Source organism: Symphalangus syndactylus, chromosome 13, assembly GCF_028878055.3.
Source record: "Symphalangus syndactylus isolate Jambi chromosome 13, NHGRI_mSymSyn1-v2.1_pri, whole genome shotgun sequence".
Lineage (NCBI taxonomy): Eukaryota > Metazoa > Chordata > Mammalia > Primates > Hylobatidae > Symphalangus > Symphalangus syndactylus.
The window spans coordinates 96493485-96518882 of NC_072435.2; the positions used below are offsets into that span (position 1 = coordinate 96493485).

Sequence of the window (25398 nt, forward strand, 5' to 3'; positions counted from 1 at the left end):
TAGGTACAAATAGAGGCAGATTCTTCTTCCTCAAATGAATGGGCATTTCACCCAAACATACTGACAAGGAAATGGCAGTTGCACAAGCAGCTAATTTCTTCTTCTCTTCCTCTTGAGCACTATAATGGAAGAAAGGAGAGGATTATTAGCCAAAAAAGGGAATATTATAGTGTGAATATTTATGTTCCCCCAAATTCATATGTTGAAATCCTATTCTTTAAGGTGAAGGTATTAGTAAGGGGGGCCTCTGGAAAGTGATTAGGGCATGAGAGCAAAACCATCATGGTTGGATTATTGTACTTAGAGATCCCAGAGAGCTAACTACCTCTCCCACTGTGTAAGGGCACAGCTGCAGGTGCCATCTATGAACCAGAAAGCGACCCTCACCAGACACCAAATCTGCTGGTGCCTTGATCTTGGATTTCCCAGTCTCCAGACCAGTGAGAAATAAATTTCTATTGTTTATAAGCTACCCAGTTTATGGTATTTTGTTACAGCAGCCTGAACAGACTAACACAGGGAATTAATGATTAGAATCTCTGTTTCCTCCAGGCAAGATTCAGCAGGAATACTGAAGAAGGGTGATGGAATAATTGTGATAGCCACTGGCTCATCTTAGAAGTCAGTTCCCTCAGATGAGAACCATAGAGGGTTGGTAGGGCCTAGTGACAGCAGCAGCTGCCAGTAATACAGACTGGATGTGAATCCTATGGCCTGAGGCTGTCCCAGAATGGTCCCCATCAAGTGTCTTTGTGCTCATGGAAGTACCTTCCTGATTTTTTTGGAAAATAGCCACATATTCAGGGGCTGGGACACTTGTCTCTTCAAGAACAGGGAGACCCTAGAGACCAAGGAAGGAAAATCTCTATAAAGTGGCATTTGCTTGAGGGGCTAGAGGACCTGATAAAGGAAATATCCCAGGGACTCTGTGCAAAGACAGTTTGGTGAGGCAGAGGGCAAGCGTGCAGAAAAGAGTTAACACAGCAGGCCTGCTTTAGAAAGGCCTGCTTGCAAGGGTGGCCTGTGGCTGGTGTCTGGGAACTTGGCTTTCAAGACAGTTTCCACCACCCTGACTGCTAAGGGTAACTCGTGATGCATAAACTACATGTGCCAACAGTACAATTTATGCTTTCTCCCTAGAACTCTGCAATTTTAGTATGTGCTAAGCAGCTGGTGCCTATGTGACCAGCCCCCAGTAAAAACCCTGGGCACTGAGTTTCTAACGAGTTTGCCTGTCAAACAGCATTTCACATGTGTTGTCACAGCTCCTTGCGGAGGAATTAAGTACATCCTGTGTGACTTCACTGGGAGATGACTCTTGGAAGCTTGTCCTGTTTCCTCCCTACTTTGCTCCATGCACTTTTCCTTTGCAGATTTTGCTTTATAGTGTTTCACTGTAATAAATCTTAGCCATCAGTACAACTGTATGCTGTGTCCTGTGAATCTTCCTAGTAAATCAAACCTGGGGATGGTCTCGGGGATCCCTGAGACAGCAAGACTCACTGGAAGGACTCCAGTAGAAAACAGCTGCTCAGCATTGACACAAATAAACACATATATTTATTTTAATTTCTATCTTCCAGAATAAGACATTTGATTATTTTAGGTATATCTTCCTTAACAACTGTAACTATTCAGGATCTTTCAGATTTTAGAAAGGCACTGAATATATCATATATTATTAAATGCCCCCAGGAGGCCTGGGTGATACATACTAATGTACTCAAATATATTAGTATGGCTGCTTTTAATACATGAAAAGTCTCACTAAGAAGAATAAATAGAGGTTATATGTAGCCTCACATCAGTCCAGGTCAGGGCTCGCCACCAGATGAGTTTCTGCCAAACTTAGGGGAAAAACACTTAAAATTTTTAGAGCATTTTGAATTTTGGTATTGCAGATAAGGGATTGTGGACCTGTATTACCCTCTTTCTTTTGCTTATCCGGAAATTAAGGCTTAGAAAAGTTAATTGATTTGCCAACAGTAGCACAGCTTGTATCTGATCTGGATTTCAAATTTAGGACTGTCTAGGCTTCATGCCCGAGAACTCTTATCTATCACTCTATACTGTCTTTCTAGCTACTTATTTTAAGAATATGTCTTCAGTGTCTGTGCATACTACGAAGAAGGAGGTAATGTGTGAACAAGGGAGAATAGAAAAGAAAAAAGTAATTATTTTTTTTGACATGGCCATTTACATAATTTACTTTCCTTCATGAAATGGATTTCTAATATATGATTTATTTTTACCTTCTATAAGTCTAACTGCACGACAAGGCCCAAAAGAGAAATATCCACCCATTCTCTCTCCTAGGGTGTGCCTGTTATATCCTTATAGTCATTCTCAGAGTGAGTGTGAGAGAGTGTGTGTGTCTGTATGCATGTGTGTGTGTGTGCCCCTGCATTTGCATTTTTGCCTTCCAAGGCAGCAGGAGTGTGTCTTGTGTCTTATTTTCTCTGTTTCTCTTTTATTGCATAATGCTCAATAATTCATTTAAGTTGATATGCTTTCATTGAATTGAGTAGAAAATTACCTTGGCTGAATGAAGATAACTCCCAGATTTCTCTGCATGGGGAGGCCAGCCACCTTGCACTTACTAGAGAAAGTTCTTAATAGACTTACCCACTTTTACCCTCACTGTGGCAACAAAGAAATGGTTTGGAGAAAAGAGAAACAACAGGACTCCTTCCGGTAAAACAGGAAAATATATTTTACATAGGTATTTGCTGTGAGGAGGATTTGAAGCGACAGGAAATCGTTACCAAATACATGTGAACTGCCAAGTTTCATTCTGGCTTTTCTGCTCCTACCTGCCTCTCACTTTAAAAAATAACTGCTTGCTTACCCATGTTTAGGCAATAGAAAAAATAAAATAAAAATAAATGCTGTATCAATTAGATAGATGTCGGTAACCCAGTTTTCTGAATCCTGACATCCCAGAATGTAAGAATTTGTCATTCTAATAAGTCTGTTCTGCCTCAACTTGTAAATCAGCTTAATTCAATTCTAAGTGAAATCTCTCGTTTTTCATTATGTCTGACACAAGCATAGTAATTCTCAGAAAATAGTCCTTGTGAAATGAAGTTGAGCTGGAAATTCTGATATTCGATGATGCTTACACTAACAACTGTCATTCTTGGCAATGGCTTCATTATTCAGTGACACAGTTAAGGGCCTTGTTTTACTTTTATTCAAAAATGTCTTTGTCTTTCTCTGCTTGTTCCAGCAACAGTTTTCCTGGAGTTTTGGAAAAGACGGCGAGCAGTAATTGCATATGACTGGGATTTGATAGACTGGGAAGAAGAGGAGGTTTGTATCATTCACCTCAGAATGTTGTAAAAAGCAAATCACCCAGAACCACACGACCCCCCCCAAATCGTCACTGTCTGTTCTGTGATGGAAGTCAGGTGTGCTCATAAAGCGTTTTCAATTGCCTTTTCAGAAAATTTCAAGCAGTATAAAAATAGACTGACAATTTTTTTTTTAATTTTTGATTCCTTAGTGGAATCAAATCCCTTGATTAAGTGAAGAATTCCACTTGTAGGTAGAGGCACCAGAAGAATTGGTGGTGTAGCTTTTTTTTTTTTCCATTTTCTTAAAAATCATCCTTTTTTCTTTAACGGCAGCAGGAAAAGAGCATTCATTTGACATCTCCAGGTACATGGAAGCGATCCTTCCAAGAGAATTACTCCAAGGCAATGCGTCTGTGAGCAGCACCCATGACAGTGCCCAGGTGTGCACAGGCTCTGAAGTATGACATCAGGTGTTCAGTGCTGAGGACAATCCACTCTGAATTGACCACCTTGGGAGACGTGGTTAAATGGAGGGCCAGCTCTAGACAAAACTGCCAAGGAGGGCCAGACTCAGTCCCATCACTGTCCCTTAGCGTCTTCTAGGCCAGTCTGTTGTTCTCCTCCTGACCTGTCTGGTTCTGATACTCTCTTCTTGCCCCATTCCTGTCGGAAGTCTAAAGTACCCACACTGGGCATGGTCACCACGGTCCCTTCTTGGACCCTGCATCCCTTGACAGTTGGTCCAGGCCTCAGCCCCACTCTCCTCCATCTCGTTCATTATCTCTTACCCTTCCTGAGTCTCATTTCATCAGAGCCTTGCTGTGCCAGTAAATCAGATAAACTACTCATATATGTGTAATGTGATCATGGCTATTAATGTGTATTTTCCTTGAAGGGAACACATGTATATATTTTCATGTATCAAAAAGAATCTTTCAGAAATATGAACGATGTGAATTTTAGCCCTGTGGTAGGCTTGGTGGGGGAAGTAATTCTGAGAGCTATTTTTGTCGTTGTTGTTTGTTTCCTCCAAACTATGCCTCCTGAATGGCTGCCTGTTCCCCTTCTCCCATGAACATGTTTGGGTAGTGTTTTGGTTTGGTTTGGTTTGGTTTTGAATGTACTTCAGGTGTACAACAGGAGGTTTTGATACATGATACTGGGATTTTCAGCAATCCTTGTTCTCCTGATAAGGCTTTCTCTCATGTTTGTATAAATATTCTCCAGGCCAGATGTGGTGGCTCACGCCTGTCATCCCAGCACTTTGGGAGGCCAAGGAAGGGGTACCACTTCAGGCCAGGAGGAGGATTTGAGGATAGCTTATAGATGGCCATCTTCTCCCTGTGTCTTCAGGCCAGGGGTTCAAGACCAGCCTGGCCAATATGGTGAAACCCCATCACTACTAAAAACACAAAAATTAGTTGGGTGTGGTAGCACGTACCTGTGATCCCAGCTACTTGGGAGGCTGAGGCATAAGAATCGCTTGAACTCAGAAGGTGGAGGTTGCAGTGAGCCAAGATTACACCACTGCACTCCAGCCTGAGTGACAGAGCGAGACCCTGTCTCAAATAAATAAATATATGTATATATATATTTTTTTCTGGGTTCTAGGTATATATACACATACATATATATAGATAAACTTTCTTCAAGTGGCCAATTTTCAAACATATATATGTTCTAGGTATATATACCTAGAACTTAGAAAAAAATATACGTGTATATATATATATATATATATATATATGTGTGTGTGTGTGTGTGTGTATACACATATATTCTAGGTTTGAAGAAGCTTCCCAGGCTGACTATGACATCTATTGGTAGCAGCCAGACTGCATTCAGAACTTCCTCTTGTGTGGTGCCATTCTACTGTTTCTGGTTACATGTGTTCATGGGAACAGTTCCCAGTGGGATGGAAAATGTTCTTTCCTGGGAATCACCTTGGGCAATTTACTTCACCTTTGGACTTTAAAAATCTCTAATGAAAAGAAGTGGGACTAAATTTTCCCCTTCTGTCTGTAAAGTGTGGCCCTATTTGAGTAACTTTGACCAAACCAGGCTACGATCATTGTTGGCATTTGTGGTGGGCCCCTGATGTGGGCACCCTTCTGGGGAACGTATGTATCTCTTATAAGTCTGGAGCCTTCTGTCTTCCCAGCCCCTGATAAAAAGCGTGGAGTGCTGAATTGTCCTCTCACTCTGCATACCTTTGTACAGGAGCCTACAAACGTAGCCATTCCCAGCTTGGGATTCCTTGTGGAAATGCCTCACTTCTAGCCCATGGTTTCCACCTTATTGTGCAGAAAAACCCACTTGCTGCAGACCTTCTGGGGCAACCTCGCACATTAGTTTGTCAAGGCTGCCCTAACAAAGTACCACAGACTGGGTGGATTCAACAATAGAAACTTACATGCTCACAGTTCTGGAGGCTAGAAGTCCAAGCCAAGGTGTCAGCAGGGTTGGTTCTTTCTGAGAACCATCAGGGAAGGATCTGTTCTAGGCATCTCTTCTTGGCTTATAGATGGCCATCTTCTCCCTGTGTCTTCACATCATCTTCCCCCTGGGTGTCTCTGTGTCCAAATTTCCTCTTCTTATAAAGACACCAGTCATATTGGAGTAGGGTCCACCGTAATGACCTCATTTGAACTTAATTACCACTATAAAAAACCTGTTTCCACATATGGTCACATTCAGTACTGGGGGTTAGGACTTCAGCAGATGAATTTGGGGGAAGCAAGACACAATTTGGCCTATAACACCCAGTGATATGGTTTGGCTGTGTCCCCACCCAACTCTCATCTTTAGTTGTAGCTCCCATAATCCCCATGTGTTGGAGGATGGACCTGGTGGGAGGTAATTGAATCATGGGGGTGGGCTTTTCCTGTGCCGTTCTCATGATAGTGAATAAGTCTCATGAGATCTGATGGTTTTATAAAGGGGACATCCCCTGCACATGCTCTCTTGCCTGCCACCATGTAAGATGTGTCTTTGCTCCTCCTTCACCTTCCACCAGGACTGTGAGGCCTCCCCAGCCATGTGGAACTGTGAGTCCATTAACCCTCTTTTTCTTTATAACTTACCCAGTCTCGGGTATTTCTTCATAGCAGTATGACAATGGACAGATACATCCAGGAACACAGACCTGTCTCCATGATTGGCTTTAGTTCTCGGATGACTAGCTCAAGGGCTCTTGAGGACACTTATGGCCTAATAAATTGAAAGTTTCCCAAAGAAGCAGAAGATTCTAGGTCTGCTATGTTTATCTCCTCAAGTGTAACTGCCTAAAATAAGTGAAAGACAGAGCCTGCTCCTAATGTATCTCCTGCTGATCTTACCCATGACCTACCCCTGAGGGAAGTCCAGCCTTGGGCTAATTCAGTGGCAGGAGCCAGGCTGAACCACGTGAAGGCCATCCTTCACGCTACATGGGCAGGCTGCTACCAAACTGGGCTCTCTCCCCATGACCTCTCTTCTGTCAGCTCGTTCCTTGCTTTCTGTCAGTACCTTCATCCGAATCTTGACCATTTCTGCCTGGATTAACTCAATCTCCATTTCAGCAGAGTTTCTGCTCATTTGCCATCCTCTCCCTCTCCCAAAACTCTCAAACATGATGCATGCTTAATTAACGGGAACCACATCAGTGTACCATCTTGCTGATTGCCTTTTCCTAATCTCATAATTGGTTTTTAGTCAGAAGCTTTTCACATTCGGGAGGCTCAGCTAAATGAAATAGAATCTCAGTTTGATTTAGAATTGGAGGAACCTTGATTTTAACTGGTTTTGAAAGGTGCTTACCTTGTTTTCAATTAAGAATTAAAAATATACCTAAAGTCTATTGGTTAAAGATGAATGACTCCTATAGGAACTTATTAAAAAGTAGATTCACCATGTTTTTAGTGAACTAAATCTAAAAATGCAAAAAAAAATATTGCTGGAGAAAACTAAGAATTATATTGTCATTATAACTTACAAAATGGATTCTGAACATTTTCCTGTAGAGAAACCTTCTTTGTCCTGGTGTTTCTTATCACTCTCTGGTAATAAAAGTAAAAGCTTATTAGTTGTTCCAAACCATTAGGACAGGACAGCTTGTCCCTTTTAAAATACGATTGTCAGGGTGGTTTTTTCTTCAAGCATAGTTTTATAAGATAACAGATAAATGTAACTGTTAGTCCAAATTTCTTTGCTTTTGATGATAGTAAATCTTGATCTTCACTCTTTAGATTTTCTTCAAGTGGCTAATTTTCAAATATTTAAGCTTGGGCACCCAAACCCACTTCATTGGTTGACTAATTAGTGTGGCAGCTGTTGACTCTGTTTTATGGTGGGGTAAAATGATATTTCTTTTCTTATTGTGTGAGCACTTCTTTAGTGCATTAAAATGTGTCTGCTTGTCCTTTAGGAAGAAATACGACCCCAGTTTGAAGCCAAGTATTCCAAGAAAGAGCGGATGAATCCAATTTCTGGAAAGCCAGAACCTTATCAAGCATTTACAGATAAATGCAGCAGACTTATCGTTTCTGCATCTGGAATATTTTTTATGGTTTGAAACTTTAAAAAAAATATTTGTTTCATAAAGTACAAACCTATAGCATAATAACAGTAATTATATTGGGCATTTGCATAGTTCTACAAAATATTTTTGCACTTTGTTATTTATTCCTCACAGTAACTTCGTTTGGTGGTCAGGGATGGTATTGCTATCCCCATATTACAGATGGAATAACTGAGACTCCAACAGGTTATGGGGCTTGCCCAAGGTCAGCCAGTAGGTGGCTAAGAGCTGAGACTCTCTAATCTGATATTCTTTCCTCTTGCCATATTCTACTATGTGAGGCTGAAAGGAGTAAAAAATGTGAGACAGGATTTACAGTAGTGTTTTTCAAACTTTTCACCAGGCCCATACAGTAAGAAATATATTCTCTGTCATAACCCTGAATATGCCAAGCAAATAGATGTATAAAACAGTGTAAGTAAAACAGTGCTCACCTTTATAACATGCATAAGTTCTGATTTTGTTTTATTATAGTACATTTTTAATGACAGATTAACCCCCTAAAATTAATTTGCTGACTCACTAATGATCATGTCAGTTTGAAAAACAGACCTGACTTTTTAGCTTTTCCTAAAAAGCAGTCTTAGTAATTAACTTTAATACTGTTAATTACTGAACAAAACATATGCAGATGTTTCTGAAATGTCATTTTAGAACAATAAAGGACGATTAGGATCCTCCTTTCCTTTTTTCAAATGATGAGTATATAAATACATGCCTAGATCATTAGAGTAGGAAGGACAAGACTATAGCAAATCCAGACAGCCTACTCCCTTTTGCCAGTGAAGAAACTGGGGAGATGAAGGGCTGGGCAGCTTACCCAGACTCCTTGGCTCAGACCAAGATTCAAATCCATGCCTGTCTACAGATACTGCTTTTAAGCAATTGTGTCATGCTTTGCCTTCTATGTACATATTCATATTTATTGTATTGTTTCTTACAAAGACCCATAGACATAGATTAAACTTTTCCTGTTCTATGGATGGGGAACTTGGAACACAGGAGGCTGCAGCTATGGAAAGGACAAGCTTGCCCAAGGTCACACTGCTGGGTGATAGCTGAGCTAGGGCTCTAATCTCTCCTCTGACTTTGAATCCAGCCAGCTGTCCATCCTACCTCATTGCCATCCTTGTCTGAATTTCAGGATAGATTTTACCTGTCTCCTGATCCACAGCACTACCATTAAGATCTGGACAAATTTTTGTTTATTTTATTGTTATTTTGGCCAGTCTGAGCTAGGACTTGTACTTGAGCTTTTAGAACATACCTCCCTTAAAAGGAAGCAGAAAATAAATTTTGTGCAAAACAAGAATACTTTTGTGGAGAAAGGAATCTCTAAATCAGCAGAGGCCTTCCTGAGACCTGGCTTCAAGGTCTAGCCTTTGATAATTAAGTGGGTTAAGGTCTCTAAGACATGTTAATGTCAGGTAATCACCTAATGAAAGTCACAAAATTTTTTGGAGTCTCAGATTTGCATTAAAGTCGGCCCTATGTGTCTGTGGGTTCTGCATTTATGAATTCAACCAGACACAGATGGAAATTTTTTTTTAAAAAGGTTGTAGCTGTACTGAACATGTACAGCTACATGTCATTATTTCCTAAACAATACAGTATAACTATTTGCATAACATTTACATTGTGTCAGGTATTATAAGTAATCTAGAGATGATTTAAAGTATATAGGAGGTTGTGTACAGGTTATTTGCAAATACTACACTATTTTACAGAATGGACTTGAGCATCTGTGGATTTTGGTATCATGGTGTTGGGGGGTGGTTCTGGGCTAATCCCACATGAGGATACTGAGGGACAACTGCATTTCATAGAGAAAGAAGATACGCTGTATTGTTCTCAAATGCCATGAAATCTTCAGGGAAACATGCTTCAGTCTGTGTGAATATCAGATTAACAGGATATGTACCTATCACATAGTTGGTTCACTCAACAGCAGATAACTGAGCACTTACCATGCACCTGTAATTATGCTAAGGTGCTGTAGAAACCATGTGAGCAAAACAGACTCCTTCCTTGTCCTTATGGAGCTTATTTTCTAGTAGGGGAGCCTGAGGATAGTCAAACAGATTGTTAGAAATTATAAGTAGTGTCCTGAAAAAAGATGTACCCATATGGTATGGCTACCATATGACAACACGAACAACAAATAGTCTGGGAGTCATGAAGAACTTTTATTACGAAGTGGTGTTTGAGCTGAGAAGTGAGGAAGGATAAGTAGGTGTTAACTAGGCCGTGTGTGTGTGTGTGTGTGTGTGTGTGTGTTCGGCAAGAGATTGGGTGGGTAGGTATTATAGGCAAAGGAAATAGTCTTGACGATTAAGGGTGCTTAGCCCGTTTGATGTAATGAGAGAAGCTGTGGGGACCCCAGAGGGAAGGAAGAATGGTGCCCAAAGGTGCTAGAGAGGGTCTTGCAGGCTGCGTAAAGGTTTTGCTTTTATCCTAGAATAATAGGAAACCAATAAACAATTTTAAACCAAAGAGTGACATAATAGGATTTCCATATGAATATTTGTCCATCTGCTCAATGTATATTCTGCATTAAAAAGTGTTGTCCCGTAGCTTATACAGATTCTCAACTTTCAAGCAATGTAGTTCTTTTATTTTAATAAAAAAGAAAACAGAAAAAGGCAAGAGAAAGTATTAACCACAATGAAAAGTATGCATTTGATTGTGATCTCTTGAGCAGTACTGCCATGGCATTACTTCCTTTTCCCATCAGAGGATGTTCCAGGAATGTGAATCCTCTTCCTGTAACATTCCACCAAGAGGTTCACTGGGTGTCTTATCTTCCTCCCAGATCTGCGTGGTGATTGCTGCCGTGTTCGGGATCGTCATTTACCGGGTGGTGACTGTCAGCACTTTCGCTGCCTTTAAGTGGGCGTTAATCAGGAATAACTCTCAGGTTGCAACCACAGGGACTGCTGTGTGCATCAACTTTTGTATCATTATGTTGCTGAATGTGGTAAGTGAGGTGCAGTGGCTAGCCAAACGGATCAAAATGTGTGGGCTGCAAGTGACAGTTTTCTTCTGTTGCTAAGGGGATCTGGCCTCAGAGAGGTGGGCCATTCACATAGCACTGATGTCCTGGCAGCAAAGTGCCTGGCATGAAGATGCACTTGGGTCTGGGTGCTTAAAAGTCTTGATTCAAATCTAGACTCCGGGATTTTCTGCAGTATAAGATTGGGCAAAGCACATAACCTGTCTGAACATTAATTCCCTTATTTATCCAATAAGATTATATTGTACACCCTTTAAGTAAATTTAGAAAGAATTTAGAACACTCAGAACCTGTGACACAGCATTGAAATGTTGGTTCCTGTTTCTTTTAGATTATCAATGATAGGGAGATAGACAGTATCCAAAGCATTCCTGGCTAGGTACAGGGGCTCATGTCTATAATACCAGCATTTTGGGACGCTGAGGCCAGAGGATCGCTTGAGCCCAGGAGTTCAAGACCAGCCTGGGTAACATAGTGGGACCTTGTCTCTACAAAAAAAAAAAAAAATTAATTAATTAATTAATTATCTGGTCATGGTGGTGTGCCCCTGTAGTTCCAGCTGCTTTGTAGGGCTGAGGTGGGAAGATCACTTGGTTCAGGAAAGTGAAGGCTTCAGTGAGCAGTGACAGGGCCACTGCACTCAGCCTGGGTGACAGAGGGAGACCCTGTCTCAAAAAAACACAAAAACAAACAAAAACCAAAGCATTCCTTGATATAACCCTGCAAGGAAACCCTCAAGCTGGTACATACTGCTTTTGTTGATTTCCAGGCTTTTTCAGATAGCATATTTCAGCCCAGATTTCTTTCCTGAATCCCCAAACTCACATGTTAAACTGCCTACTTGACCATCTCCACCTAACACTTTCAAACCCAACTCCCCATCTTCCCTCCAGAATCAGCTCCTGCCACAGCCTTCCTAATTGTACTTGCCCAGACTAAAAGTCTTGGCATTCTACTGGACTTCTGTATTTCTCTGGCTGTCCAAATGTATCCAGAATTTGATCACTTTCTGCACATCCTGAAGTCCCACCCTGGTCCAAGTCTGCAGTGTCTCTTACCGAGATTATTGCAGCAGCTTCCTAACTGGTCTCCCAGCTTCCACATTGCTCCCTTCAATCTAGGCTCAACATGGAAGCCAGAGAGAGCTTCTTACATGTAAGTCAGTTCATATGGCTCCTGTGTTCACAAGGTGTAGTGGCTTTCCTCTCTCTCACAGTAAAAGCCTGCGAGGCCACATCTACACAGTGGCCTCACAGGCTTTCGCTCATCTGGTCTGTGTGACATCTCTGACCTCATCTTTTCTCTTACTCACCCTGATTCACCTGCTCCAGCCGCACTTGTCCTTTTGATGCTCTCACCCCAGGACTTTTTTATTTGCTGTTCTCTCTGCCTGGAGCCTTTTCCTCCCACAGGGTCTACATCGGTTAGTCCCCCACCTCCTTCCAGTCTTTGTTCAAATGTCACTTCTCTAGTAAATGCTTCCCTGGTCACTCTGTTTTAAATTGCAGCCCACTCCTGCTATCTGACAATTTCCCATCTGCTTGCCTGTGTTTTTTCTATAGCATTTATCACCATCTAATATGCTATATATTTTACTTATTTATTTTGTTTATCTGCCATTTCTTTTGGAATGTAGGCCCATAAGGGCAGAACTTTTTCTTTATTTTGTTTGTTTGTTTGTTAGTTTATTTGTTTTTCACTGTTGTTATTCCCTAGTGTCTGGAACAGGGCCTGGCACATAGTAGATGCTCTGTAAATTGTTGTTGCTATTTTTTGTAGAACAAAAGTAGTGCCTGACGTGGTCGGCTGCTGAGGTCAACCTATACATAAAAATATGGCCAGGTACTGTGGCTCATGCCTGTAATCCCAGCACCCCATCTCTACAAAAAACAATTTTTTTAATTAGCCAGGTGGCACACCTGTAGTCTCAGATACTTGGGAGGCTGAGATGGGAGGATCACTTGAGCCTAGGAGTTCACGACTGCAGTGAGTCATGATTGCACCACTGAACCCTAGCCTGGGTAACAGAGCAAGGACCTGTAAAAAATTAAAAAAATTTTAAAAGCTGACCTTAAAGGTTTGTACTGTAAATAAGTCAAACAATGTACATAGAGTGCCAAGGACAGTTGTTAGGCATGGAGTGGATGTTCAATTAATTATAGTTCCCCTATCCTTATTTATACTGCATCTTAAATCTGGGCCATAATGCTGAAATGCTTACATCTTTGAAAAAAGATTTTCCAAAGGCCAACTAATTTAATACTATTATCCATACAGGTTTATCTATTTAGCTTGTCATTTCTAGTTCTTTAAACAATCCTGAGTCCCTTAACCAATAAAACTTGAGTGATTCCTAAGAGAATTCAACCTACCCAATAACAAAGAACTTAATTTATGATCCCTAGGTTAACTAGTAATCAATGAGCTAATTAAATGCAGGTAGCTCATTATTAGTATTAAAATACATAAAACATCTTTATTATTTTAGGAAAAAAGTTTCAAGACTCAGAAGTAATAAAAAAAAGGGCAGTTGCTGATCATTTTGACGTGATGTTTGTGTGACAGCTTAGCAAGTGGAGATTGAAAGTAGATGGTTAGCACTCCCTGTACCTCCCCCTTTTGACCCCCCACCAGGACTCGGTCTCAGTGTTAATTGTGGAATACACATTGTAGGTGGAGAGTGATTCCTAGTGAAATTAACCAAACAGCCGTAGGTGAAATGTTTTGCATCCCGTTAGGATGCAATGAATTAATGCCTACTATATCATTATCATCCATTTCCTCCAATGTCTTAAAATTTAATTTATACATTTTCTTAACAAATAAATGCCTATTTGGCATGGGCAAAGTCTTCATGACTAAAACACCAAAAGCAATGGCAACAAAAACCAAAATTGACAAATGGTGTCTAATTAAACTGAGGAGCTTCTGCACAGCAAAAGAAACTACCGTCAGGGTGAACAGGCAACCTACAGAATGGGAGAAAATTTTTACAATCTACCCATCTGACAAATGGCTAATATCCGGAATCTACAAAGAACTTAAACAAATTTACAAGAAAAAAATCAAACAACCCCATCAAAAAGTGAGCAAAGGATATGAACAGTCACTTCTCAAAAGAAGACATTTATGCAGCCAACAGACACATGAAAAAATGCTCATCATCACTGGCCATCAGAGAAATGCAAATCAAAACCACAATGAGATACTATCTCACACCAGTTAGAATGGTGATCATTAAAAAGTCAGGAAACAACAGGTGCTGGAGAGGATGTGGAGAAATAGGAATGCTTCTACTCTGTTGGTGGGACTGTAAACTGGTTCAACCATTGTGGAAGACAGTGTGGTGATTCCTCAAGGATCTAGAACTAGAAATACCATTTGACCCAGCCATCCCATTACTGGGCATATACCCAAAGGATTATAAATCATGCTGCTGTAGAGACACATGCACACATATGTATATTGTGGCACTGTTCACAATAGCAAAGACTTGGAACCAACCCAAATGTCCATCAATGATAGACTGCGTTAAGAAAATGTGGCACATATACACCAAGGAATACTATGCAGCCATAAAAAAGGATGAGTTCATGTCCTTTATAGGGACATGGATGAAGCTGGAAACCATCATTCTGAGCAAACTGTCACAAGGACAGAAAACCAAACACCGCATATTCTCACTCATAGGTGGGAATTGAACAATAAGAACACATGGACACAGGGTGGGGAACATCACACACCAGGGCCTAACAGGGGTGGGGGTGAGGGAGAAGGGATAGCATTAGCAGATATACCTAATGTAAATGACGAGTTAACAGGTGCAGCACACCAACATGGCACATGTATATATATGTAACAAACCTGCACGTTGTGCACATGTACCCTAGAACTTAAAATAAAAAAAAAAAGAAATGCCTATGTACAGGAAGTGAATCTGTAAATACACACTTGCCCATATGTTTCGAGCAGGTGCCAGTGTTGTCAGAGTAAAACACTTCATTTAACTGGAAATCATCGATCCAGCAATATCTACTTCAAGACACAGCCTAGATAAGAGGAAGTAAACATTCAAAATGAAGACGGGAGCATAGGGAATGGCAAAAGTACGTAGTTGCTGATGTTACAAAGCACCTGCTATATGCTGGGAGCTAGGCTGCTAGGCATTTTACATCTTTTGTCTCCCAGAGTGTTTCAGACTAGCCAACATGGATGAGGTAGAGTTCACACTCTAAAGCTAACACATATTATTCTTAGGGATGCCCTTGTGGTTTTTCATTTATTTTAGATATAACATCAACATCTTTGGTACTCTGATTTTCAGCCAACATCAAACTAGAATAACATAAGGTTGCTAACGCAAGAATACTGATGAGAACAGGGAATGACAAGCCATAGCAAAGAGAAGGAAAGAAAAGAAAAAATGTACATAAGAACTCTAAAGGCAGCATCAGCCAGAACCTCCTTGTGCAGGGGCCAGTTACCTTACCCTCCTCAGCTATCTGATGACATCTCATCCCCACACACACATTTACACTCCCGTCCCCTGAGGTTTTGCGGGTACTATTATGAGGGCAACCAAATGTGTAATACAGTTGGAATGGTTTCATCAGAATATCTTAAAAAAAATTTTAAGTCCTTTCTATCAGCATAAGGGATGACAGACTAATGGTTGTAATATAGCTTTGACCAGTTCAGAAGTAAACTCTCCAGTGGCTTCTGAAATTACTCAATGCGAGATATTATCGTGACTCAATATACATTTTTTACAGCTGTCTGTTGTTTTCAACTACTTAAAATATTGACCATACTTTTCTTCCAAAGGTAATCATTATTTAGACATTAATTAATAATTTTATCAACTAAATATAAAAACCTTGAGAGCTAGATTATGTTAAAGACTCTGATTTTTAAATAATATAATTATTATAAATCACATATCCCATTTCTGACTTTTTGCTAGATTTGTCCAGTGCTAACTAAAATAACAGATCTTTATCAGATGCCAATTTCTGATAGATTTGATGATATGTGTTTACTTTTATATAGTATTTACTTTAAAATTTGTATTATTTTACAAAAGCCCTCTAGGTCCTAATGAAACATTATGCCTCTTAATGGCTGGTTAAGGGGCACTTAGTTGTTTACATTTTATCCCATGTCTTGAAAAATAAATATTTCAAAGATAGAGTGAATAGAAGTGAATAGGATGGAATTTCTTGTTCCTGATCATATTGTCTCAATTCTGTTCTGCTTCACTAGTGACCAAAAAACATCCCAATATGGTGGTTGCAAGCCAAATAGGCCAACAAAGGCTATATCCCAGGAATAGACTAAAAAGTTATTATCATCCTTTTTATCCAGCCATGCCAATCTGAATCAGATATTTAATTATACTATAAACACATCTCACTTCTAAAAAAAAAAGTAAACCAGAAAATATAGCTTGCATCAGAGCAAGCCCACATTTATTGATCAGACTGGCAAGATAAAAGTAGAAGTGCACATAGCTTCCTTTTGGACATATCTGTAAGATCAGAGAGCTTTCTGCCGGTTACAGATATTCACAATGAGAATTTGCCGCATCTAGTTTGGAAACTTAGATTTTCCGCTGCTCTTAGCAGAACAAACTTCCTGTGGTTTATCTCTCAACCATCTAATGAGAAATCAGACATTTTTCCAGAAACCACTAATGTGGAGATCTCTGAGCGGCTGTGAGTCCCTCTGTGTGTGTGCCCTTCCCTCCTGCATCCTGTCCAACATCTCACAGTCCATATCCATATATATATATCCTTTAACATATATATGAAGTAGTCACAGATGCCATGGCTCTCCACTGTGTCCCCGTATGCTTTACCTTATTTTTCACAAGGTTAATATTACTCATATGTTGACTCATGTTGTTCCTTTTTTAAAAATTACAGTGTTTTCAGTGTCCACACCCATGTAACAAAGGCATATCCTCAGCTCCGAGGGCCTTTTATACAAGTGTGCAAAGTGAGGTACTGTGACAAGTATACATCATTGTGAAAGACATAAAAGATAAGCCAGTTAATCAAGAATTGTATTTTTGAGAAAGGTGGTCTCATCAGTCAAATTAATTTTCCCTGATAATTACATAATTAAATAATTGTAATGTTACAGTGCCTTCATAATACATTGTAATATTAAAATATATTTGATTAGAACATCTGTTCTTATCTTACTAGGATTTTGTTTTTATGATCAAATGGGTATTACTAACCTATGCCACAAGGTTTCTTATGGAAAATGACACTGATCTCCATTACCACTGGACTCCAAGAGTCTGAGATTTCTAGACACAAGATTTGGTCTTATGCCATATTAATTTTTCCTAATATAGCAAACCATAGTTCTTGCTGAAAGTTTGGAGTCATACATACAGATTATGTTGTTTATTTCTGTAATTAGCAGAAATCTCAGATAAGAGAATTCAAAAATTAAGCATGACAGGAAGGTCAGTTAGTTCATTACCCATCCTGCCCACATATAAAGAAAAGGATGGTCTGAAGAAGAGATAAGGAACTTGCCCAAGTCCTGTAGCTTGCTGGATGGTCAAGCTGTAGTTCCAGCCTGGGCAATTTTAACCAGTGTGTTTTCACTACTTTAATCTAAATGTGTTCTTAATCTTCATATTGTTCCAGTCTATTAAACTACTTTTCCTTTTCATTTTCACTTATCGTCTTTTGTTTTAGAAACAGCACTTGATCTTTCAATTATACCGACTCTGGGGAATCTCCTAGAGCTGGATTTACCCTAGACTATACTCTCTGCTCCTTGGTACACACACGCACACACAAACACACATACACACATGTATACACATACCCCACCCTCAGAACCATCTATTGACCAAATGGCTGGGTGAGTTAAGGATGCGTGAGTTAAGGAGGCATCTGGTCCACCAATGGAAAAGTGGAGTACCATAAGCTCTGGGAATTTCCAGTAATGTTTAATCACTTCAGTGCTTTTGAATGCTATAATCAGGAGTTTACAGCAGTCCATAAAGAACAGGATTGCAGGATCTTACCATCAGAAGCGGGCTTAGAGATTTTACGTTCAAGATGCAGAGGCTCAGCAATATTATGACTGTCCAGTACTGCCTAGAAAGCTGGTAATGAATAGCAGCTAGCCTTGTTGCCATAAAATTATGTGCCCCAAAATAAGAAGTGAGATTTTATAAATAGTTAGATAGGACCTTGTACATTTCTTTCTTGCCCTGAAAATTACACCAATCTCCATTACCAATGGACTCCAAGAGTCTGAGATTTCTATACACAATGTTTTCATTGGTTGAGCAATGGATGCTTAATGAAATTATTTTGACTCATGATTTGACTACCTATTTCCTTTGTGATTATAGATTTTATAACACATGTAGTTCATTTATTAAATGCATGAAATTTATTTTACAGCTCTATGAAAAAGTTGCCTTGCTTCTGACGAATTTAGGTGAGTGGAATCCTTTTTATTTCACAGAACTGTACTGTGGTCTAGAGAGTATGTTTCAAAGATTCCTTTCTCTAATATTGCTGGAAAGAAATATTCCCTTTATTTTAAAATTCATAAACAAGTTTTTTCTTTGCCTTCAAGAGAATAATTTAAATATGTCTAGTAATTTTTCTATATAAAGCTTTAAAATCTGTCACAAACATTATCTGTCATGAGCTAATGTAATTTTAGGTAGATTTTCTCTTCATGCACAAAAAATAGCATTACAAAAGTACATTTGTATAAAGTATACAGTATAATTTAGGAAAGTGTTCATTTGCTATTGCCTATAATTTTTGTTTAATTAAAAATGTATCAAGTTTTTATGGTATATAAACTCACAGCAAAGTTAGTTTCTTTGAAGACTGGAAGGCCAGGCATGGTGGCTCACATCTGTAATCCCAGCACTTTGGGAAGCTTTAGCAGGAGGATTCCCTGAGTCCAGAAGTTCAAGACCAGCCTGGATAAAATAACAAGACCCTGTCTCTACAAAAAAATGAAAAAATTAGCCAGGCACGGTGGCACGTACCTGTGGTCCCAGCTACTCCAGAGGCTAAGGCAGGAGGATTGCCTGAGCCCAGGAGGTCGAGGCTGCAGTGAGTCATGATCATGCCACTGCACTCCAGAACAATCTGGTAACCAGTAATAACTTGTACATTTATCACATTTTCAAAATAAAGAAATTGTTTTAATTTTATTAACAAGGTATTGGTCATTGTGCTCTATGCAGTTTGAAAAAATTACATGCTCCAATCCATAACTTGCTTTAATGCATTCCATAAGAAGCTTGTCCAGAGGAGAAAAAACTCACAAAAGTGTTCCTATTTTTAATCATCATTATGATAGTAGATAGCATTTATTGAAACTTTCTATGTGCTGGATACAGAGCTAGGCACTTTACACTTACCTCTTTTAATGTCATTGAAATCTTCCATCACCACCAGTTCTTGCCCAAAAAGATAGAAAGAGGTTTAGGTCCATGGAAGAGATAACTGCCCATTGGTAGACAATGTACCCTGTGGTAGCTTGATCCAGGCAACAAAAATGCCATTGGAGGTACAGTCCTGGTCCATCCATGGTGGGGACACCTGGGAACCTAGCTGGTGACCAGGACACCTTTCCATGTAACCAGGAGTTCAGTAGCAGAAGTGAAACCCTTTAAGAAAACCCTTTAAGAATCCTGTGTCTTTTTGGCCCTCAACAACAGTATGGCCTTGTCCTAAAACTGACATTTTAAACCATTTAAAATCCGATTCACTTTCATTCTCCCTTCCCTTCTCAGACATGCTCCCAGAAAGCACTTTGAGTTATAATTTGTGGAAATGAATTGATTAAGTGAAGTATTAAATGAGAAATTAGAAGCTCAGGGAATGTGGAAGCTGACAAAATGCTATTGTATTAAATACATTTCCTTAGACATTGCTTGCTCGTAGAATGTAGCTCCTGTGAAAGGATAAGTTCATTTGACATGAGATTTCTAGCTGGAGGTTTGGTCTTGAGGGCAAATGGATCCATGTTTTGGTTCACACCATTATGTCCAGAGAGCATTTGCTTTATGGAGGTTGAAATATATGGAGATGAGATTGGCCCCTGACTGAGGTCAGGAAATTATAAGACACAGATGGTGATATGAATTAAAAGCTCTAAAGATGATGCCACCTGCTTGATATTTGTCCATGAGAATGGAAAATGGGGGATAAGGGTAAAAGCAAATGAGTCAAATGCTCTTAGCATTCTATGATAGGCATTTGACTCCCTCTTAAGCAGTAGGTTGGTATAATATGAGAACTAGAAGCTGAGACCGAGGAACTCTTTGGAGCTGGGAGGAACTAAGCCTGCATAGATTAAGAGGAAAAGAAAAGGCTACTGCAGAGAGCCATGACTGGGAATGAGGCCTCGACAGCCTGGCTGTCTATGCTTCTGGCTCTCCGGGTATCCTGTAAGAGTGGAACAGTCTAGGTATTCAATTCTCTCAGATTCTTCCATAGCCACTTCTCATGAGACCCTTGTTGGGTCTGGTCTGTGAGCTTGAGGATCCTATGAGTGGTCTGTTCCATCACACGCCATCCGTGGGTAAACTGGAGTCTCCTGCAGCCTCCTCAGGACTCCTGTGTCCCCACCCTGTGTGTGGGGGGAGGGAAAGAGAGGGAGTTGAGAGGGGATGAGATTCAGCCTCTCAAACTCTGTTCACCTTTTGTCCACAGAACAGCCTCGCACAGAGTCTGAGTGGGAGAACAGCTTCACCCTGAAAATGTTTCTTTTTCAGTTTGTCAATCTGAACAGCTCCACATTTTACATCGCATTCTTCCTCGGAAGGTAAGAACCTGACCCCTGCACACCTCCCCAAGCTGAGGACAGAACACTTAGAGGTCACTGACTTGTGGGGACAGAGAAGCCCTCCCTTAGGGTGATTTATACAAAGTGTAAAAAGGGAAGAGCATCCTCCTCCCTTCCCTTTCCAAATCTCAAAACCACCTGGCATCCCAGGGAAATCATCTCCACTCAAAACTGCCTGTGCACCTTTTGTTGCTAAGATAAGCAGAGGAAAATAGTTTGTGCATGTGAATGATGCATTGAAAACTTCTGGCCTCTGTCTGCACCTGAATCAGGCCCCTGGCTTTCACACCTATGACGGCAGGTGGTACAACGGGGAGGGGGCTGTAGCATGTCCTGGATTCCTGACTTCACTTAAAAGGGAAGGACATCCTGACAGGAAAGGGGGCAGAGACGGGATACCAGAGGATGCTGGGTAACTTTTAAATCCAGCAGTTATGAGGATTTGGGAAAGATTCCCTGGGTAGTGGCAATGTCGCATGAATTCCTTTACATCTGGAGGCATTTCAGAGGAGATGGGAACCCGGGAAGGACCAGGTATAGGGTTTTGGTGAGATCAACACAGCAGTCTCTCCTTCATTTCTAGCTATTCCAGCAGCACAAAACTCTAGGCAAATAGTTCAATAATTTTTTTAACAGCATGACTATTATTCAGAAAGATCAAATGTGTTTAAATCCAGGAGTAAAACTTCTGCTTACACAGGCCAGAGCAATTGATATGCAGCAGAAAATGTTAAAAGTCCACAGCAAGCAGTAAGAACTGGCTTCTGCGTTAGGCAGCCTGACAGAAAGGCCAGAAGAGACATGTCCCTTCGAGAATTCCAGAAGCTATGGTTATGACAGATCTGGAGGGTTTTCTAATTCCCCCAGACCTACTACTTATTGAAGCAGTCACTCACATTGGAGAATGTGCTAAACTAAATGTAATATTCACTGAAAGCTTGGACCTAGAGCACTAATGGCTTGTTTTTCTCTGTGTGTTGAAGATTTACAGGACACCCAGGTGCCTACTTGAGGCTGATAAACAGGTGGAGACTAGAAGAGGTCTGTATTCTCCCATCGTTTCTTGTTTCCAACAGACTGCATTAAACAGCGTTAGGGCAACTTTGTGTAGATTAGAAACCAGACGCCCTTTCTTCCTCTCCATTGATTCTGGAATTTCTGTGTTTGCTTACCTTGCAGTGCCACCCTAGTGGATGCCTTATTGATCTGTGTATGCAAATGGGTATTATAATGGTGCTAAAGCAGACCTGGAATAATTTCATGGAACTTGGCTACCCGTAAGTACCTTAGTATCAATAATTGAGAGGCAGCATTGCTCATTATTGGCTTTTCTAGGTGTGGCAAGTAAGATAAGCAATGCAGACTCAGCAGTTAAGCCAGTGCGTGCACCTGGAACTAAGTGCTCACATTTAGACATCCAAAGGCAGCCATGAAAATCATAAACATTGGCTTTTCTGGGAGATTTAGCACAATTCACATGAACAACGTGAATATTCTTTAAGGAGACTCTTTAGGCCCCTAAATATTGGATACTTGCTTGTGAGCCACTTTAAATGATACCTCTGACCTTTTGGGCTCCAGCATTGCAAGTCCTTAGCTATGTATGACACATTAACTACATCTCCACTCTCCCATCCTCATGGTAAGGCTGGTGATAAAATGTTGATAACAATGAGCAAAACCTTGCATCAACTTGGTAAGGATGACCTTGAATTCTGCTGTGTTTGCTCAGTTATGGTCAGTTAAGTTTTAATGGGGACATAAATCAACAATGCTTCTATTCTGCTTTAATTCCACACCTATTGGTTTCCATGTCAGCTCAATGTCTCTGTAGAGACAAGAAAACTCAAGGTTTCAGGGAGGACCACTCAGCCAGAACAATTAGTGGGAACTTGGTTCACTTCAGAAAGTCTTTTCTTAGCTCTCTGTCAGAACCAAAGCCAGTAATTTTCTGTTCTTAGATTTATTTTTAGAAATCTTGTTCCAAGTATTTGATGTTTTCTATAAAACTTTTTAAAAATAAAACATTAAACAAAAATTATCAGCATTATATTCTACTTTAAGATATAACCACAATTAAAATGTCATAGACATCAAGAGAATTATATTTTATCTTCTGGTAATAAGGACATACAGCAAAATTGTAAAGTAGGCAGTTTGTCTTTGATATTCGTCCCTTTATTTGCTTCATTTCCCATGTGTTTTGTTTTTTGGCCCTTCTACTCCTGGATATCCTTCAACTTTTTCCTTGTCCTGTACAGAACACAGACCTGCCTCCACTCTCTCATTTCCTCAGTGCTTTCTCATATTACAAAATGCGCTCCTGAACACTGCTAAGGGTTCCTGTGCTAACCTTACCATTGCCAGGTGCATTTTACTGGGAGTCAGAGCCCCTGTGGAGAGCTCAAGCCAAAAGCAAACAAGTCCAGTTGTAGAACTGCAGGTGTTTTTGTGCCAAGAGAGGAAGCATTTTGTGGGTTTGCAGATCTTAAGGCCCCTGATGTCAGAGTATGCAGCTCTGCACCCATGTGGCAAGACTGCTCAAGGGTCCTAAATCAAGCCACTTAAGCCAGATATTCCTCAAGATATCTTGGTGTTGGCTTTGCACTGGGGTATCCATTTATAGATATTCTCAGTCCTCTATTCAGCCCTCATAGGCAATGCCCAACATGAGACAGTTTCATGAATGATTAAAATAAGTTCATCAAACATTCTGTTTGTTTGCAAATATAAATACTTGAAATATAGACTCCATTGTTATTTTCTTCCTAACCTGAAGCTTTATTTCTTTGATAGCCTGTCCTGAATTTTTTCTTTTTTTTTTTTTTTTTTTTTTTTTTTTTTTTTTTGAGACGGAGTCTGGCTCTGTCGCCCAGGCTGGAGTGCAGTGGCACGATCTCGGCTCACTGCAAGCTCCACCTCCCGGATTCACGCCATTCTCCTGCCTCAGACTCCCGAGTAGCTGGGACTACAGGCGCCCGCCACCTCGCCCGGCTAATTTTTTGTATTTTTAGTAGAGACGGGGTTTCACCATGTTAGCCAGGATGGTCTCGATCTCCTGACCTCGTGATCCGCCCGCCTCGGCCTCCCAAAGTGCTGGGATTACAGGCGTGAGCCACAGCGCCCGGCCTAATTTTTTCAAACTATTGTTTCTATATTCAAACTCTCCTCTTTCTCATTACCTAAGTCGCATGATCAGTTACATTTTTTGTAAGAAATTGATCTTTTTGCCCAGGTTAATTCAGAATTGGTGGACTAGAAGAAAAGTACGACAAGAACATGGACCTGAAAGGAAAATAAGTTTCCCACAATGGGAAAAGGACTATAACCTTCAGCCGATGAATGCCTATGGACTCTTCGATGAATACTTAGAAATGAGTATGGAAATATTCTACTTTATCTTATTAATTATAAATTTTAGATCTCCAGGTATATTCAACTAAACATATACCCATTGTCATCAAGGTCCTCAGTGTGTAGGGATTCCTAAGCCAAACAGAGAGGAAGGCATGTCCTGCTTAAACTATGCTACACTTACATTTAAGGAATCAGATTTCCATAGAATCAAACCAAAGCTGTTTCTCTTAGCACGTATCTAAGACCATAGGCTTTGGAAGTAAATTTTCTGGGTTCAAATCCCAGCCCTATCATTTATTAACTGTGAAACTTTGGGCAATTACTTAATCTCTCTTTGTCTCAGTTTCTTCATCTCTGAAGTGGGAATAATAATAAGAGGAACCATTTCATAAAGTCTTTGTGTGGATTAAGTGAGTTAATGCATGAACATAACTTAGAGCAATGCCTATCTCAGTATGTACTTGGTACATGTTACTTATATCATTATTATTCTCTTATTCTTTTTGTCTTCTGGAGGGAAAGGCAAATAAAATATCTTAGATAAATTAAGTATGAATATATTTTCTTTCATTATTAAATTGAATATGTATATATTTCCTTTCATTTTAAGCTCTAACATAGGAGTGGAAATGAGGGAAGGGCTGGGCAAGATCCATTTCTTCTAAAGGAAGCAGTTCTTTCTGGTCAAATTAGAAATTTAAAGCAATGATAGAATCGATGCTTAATGTTTCTTAAATTGCTTATGTTCTAAGTATCTACTTATGTCTTTAGAGTTTCAGTTATAGAATGGTAGAATGATATAACCTAGGGAAGAAATCAATTTGGACATTAAAAATAAAACTTAATAAAGATAATTCATTAAGAGAACTAACCACTTTGAGATCCCTTAATGGATTCTTCTCCCATAAAGAAGACAATGAACAATAATGTTGGTATATTGAGTGCTTACAAAGAACCTTTTATGTGGCTAGAATTTGGTAGTGCTCCAAATCCTGAAGTATCTTTGCAACACAAAACAAATCTCAGAAGTATCACAAGCAGACTGATGAGGTCTAACTGCTCACTTCTGTTCTTTTGTTTTTGCTATTTTCTTAATGACTTCCCCACTTTGTTATATACTTTAAAATGTATTCACTGAAGTATAATAGTGAAAAAGTGTATATAAGTGTAGAGACCAATGAGTTTTTGCAGATTTACACACAAATGTAACCAAATATATGTAGGTGAGAGGTTGGCAAACTATTGCCTGCAGGTGAGATTCAGCCCACTGCCTGTTTTTGTAAATAAAGTTTTATTGGAACACAGCAACTCCCATTTATTTACAT

At 39.9% G+C, this 25398-nt stretch overlaps 1 protein-coding gene across 6 annotated transcripts in view; it reads left to right on the top strand.

Moving 5' to 3' along the window:
• ANO4 (anoctamin 4) overlaps positions 1-25398 on the top strand; it is a 394030-nt gene that overhangs the window by 336332 nt on the left and 32300 nt on the right. For all 6 annotated transcript variants that reach the window (XM_055236694.2, XM_055236693.2, XM_055236695.2 and 3 more), the window contains 8 exons: positions 3230-3312; positions 7702-7842; positions 10667-10831; positions 18304-18340; positions 20584-20695; positions 21700-21757; positions 21896-21993; positions 23952-24094. In XM_055236694.2, the coding sequence (XP_055092669.1) occupies positions 3230-3312; positions 7702-7842; positions 10667-10831; positions 18304-18340; positions 20584-20695; positions 21700-21757; positions 21896-21993; positions 23952-24094 (837 nt within the window). The remainder of the gene's footprint in view (positions 1-3229; positions 3313-7701; positions 7843-10666; positions 10832-18303; positions 18341-20583; positions 20696-21699; positions 21758-21895; positions 21994-23951; positions 24095-25398) is intronic.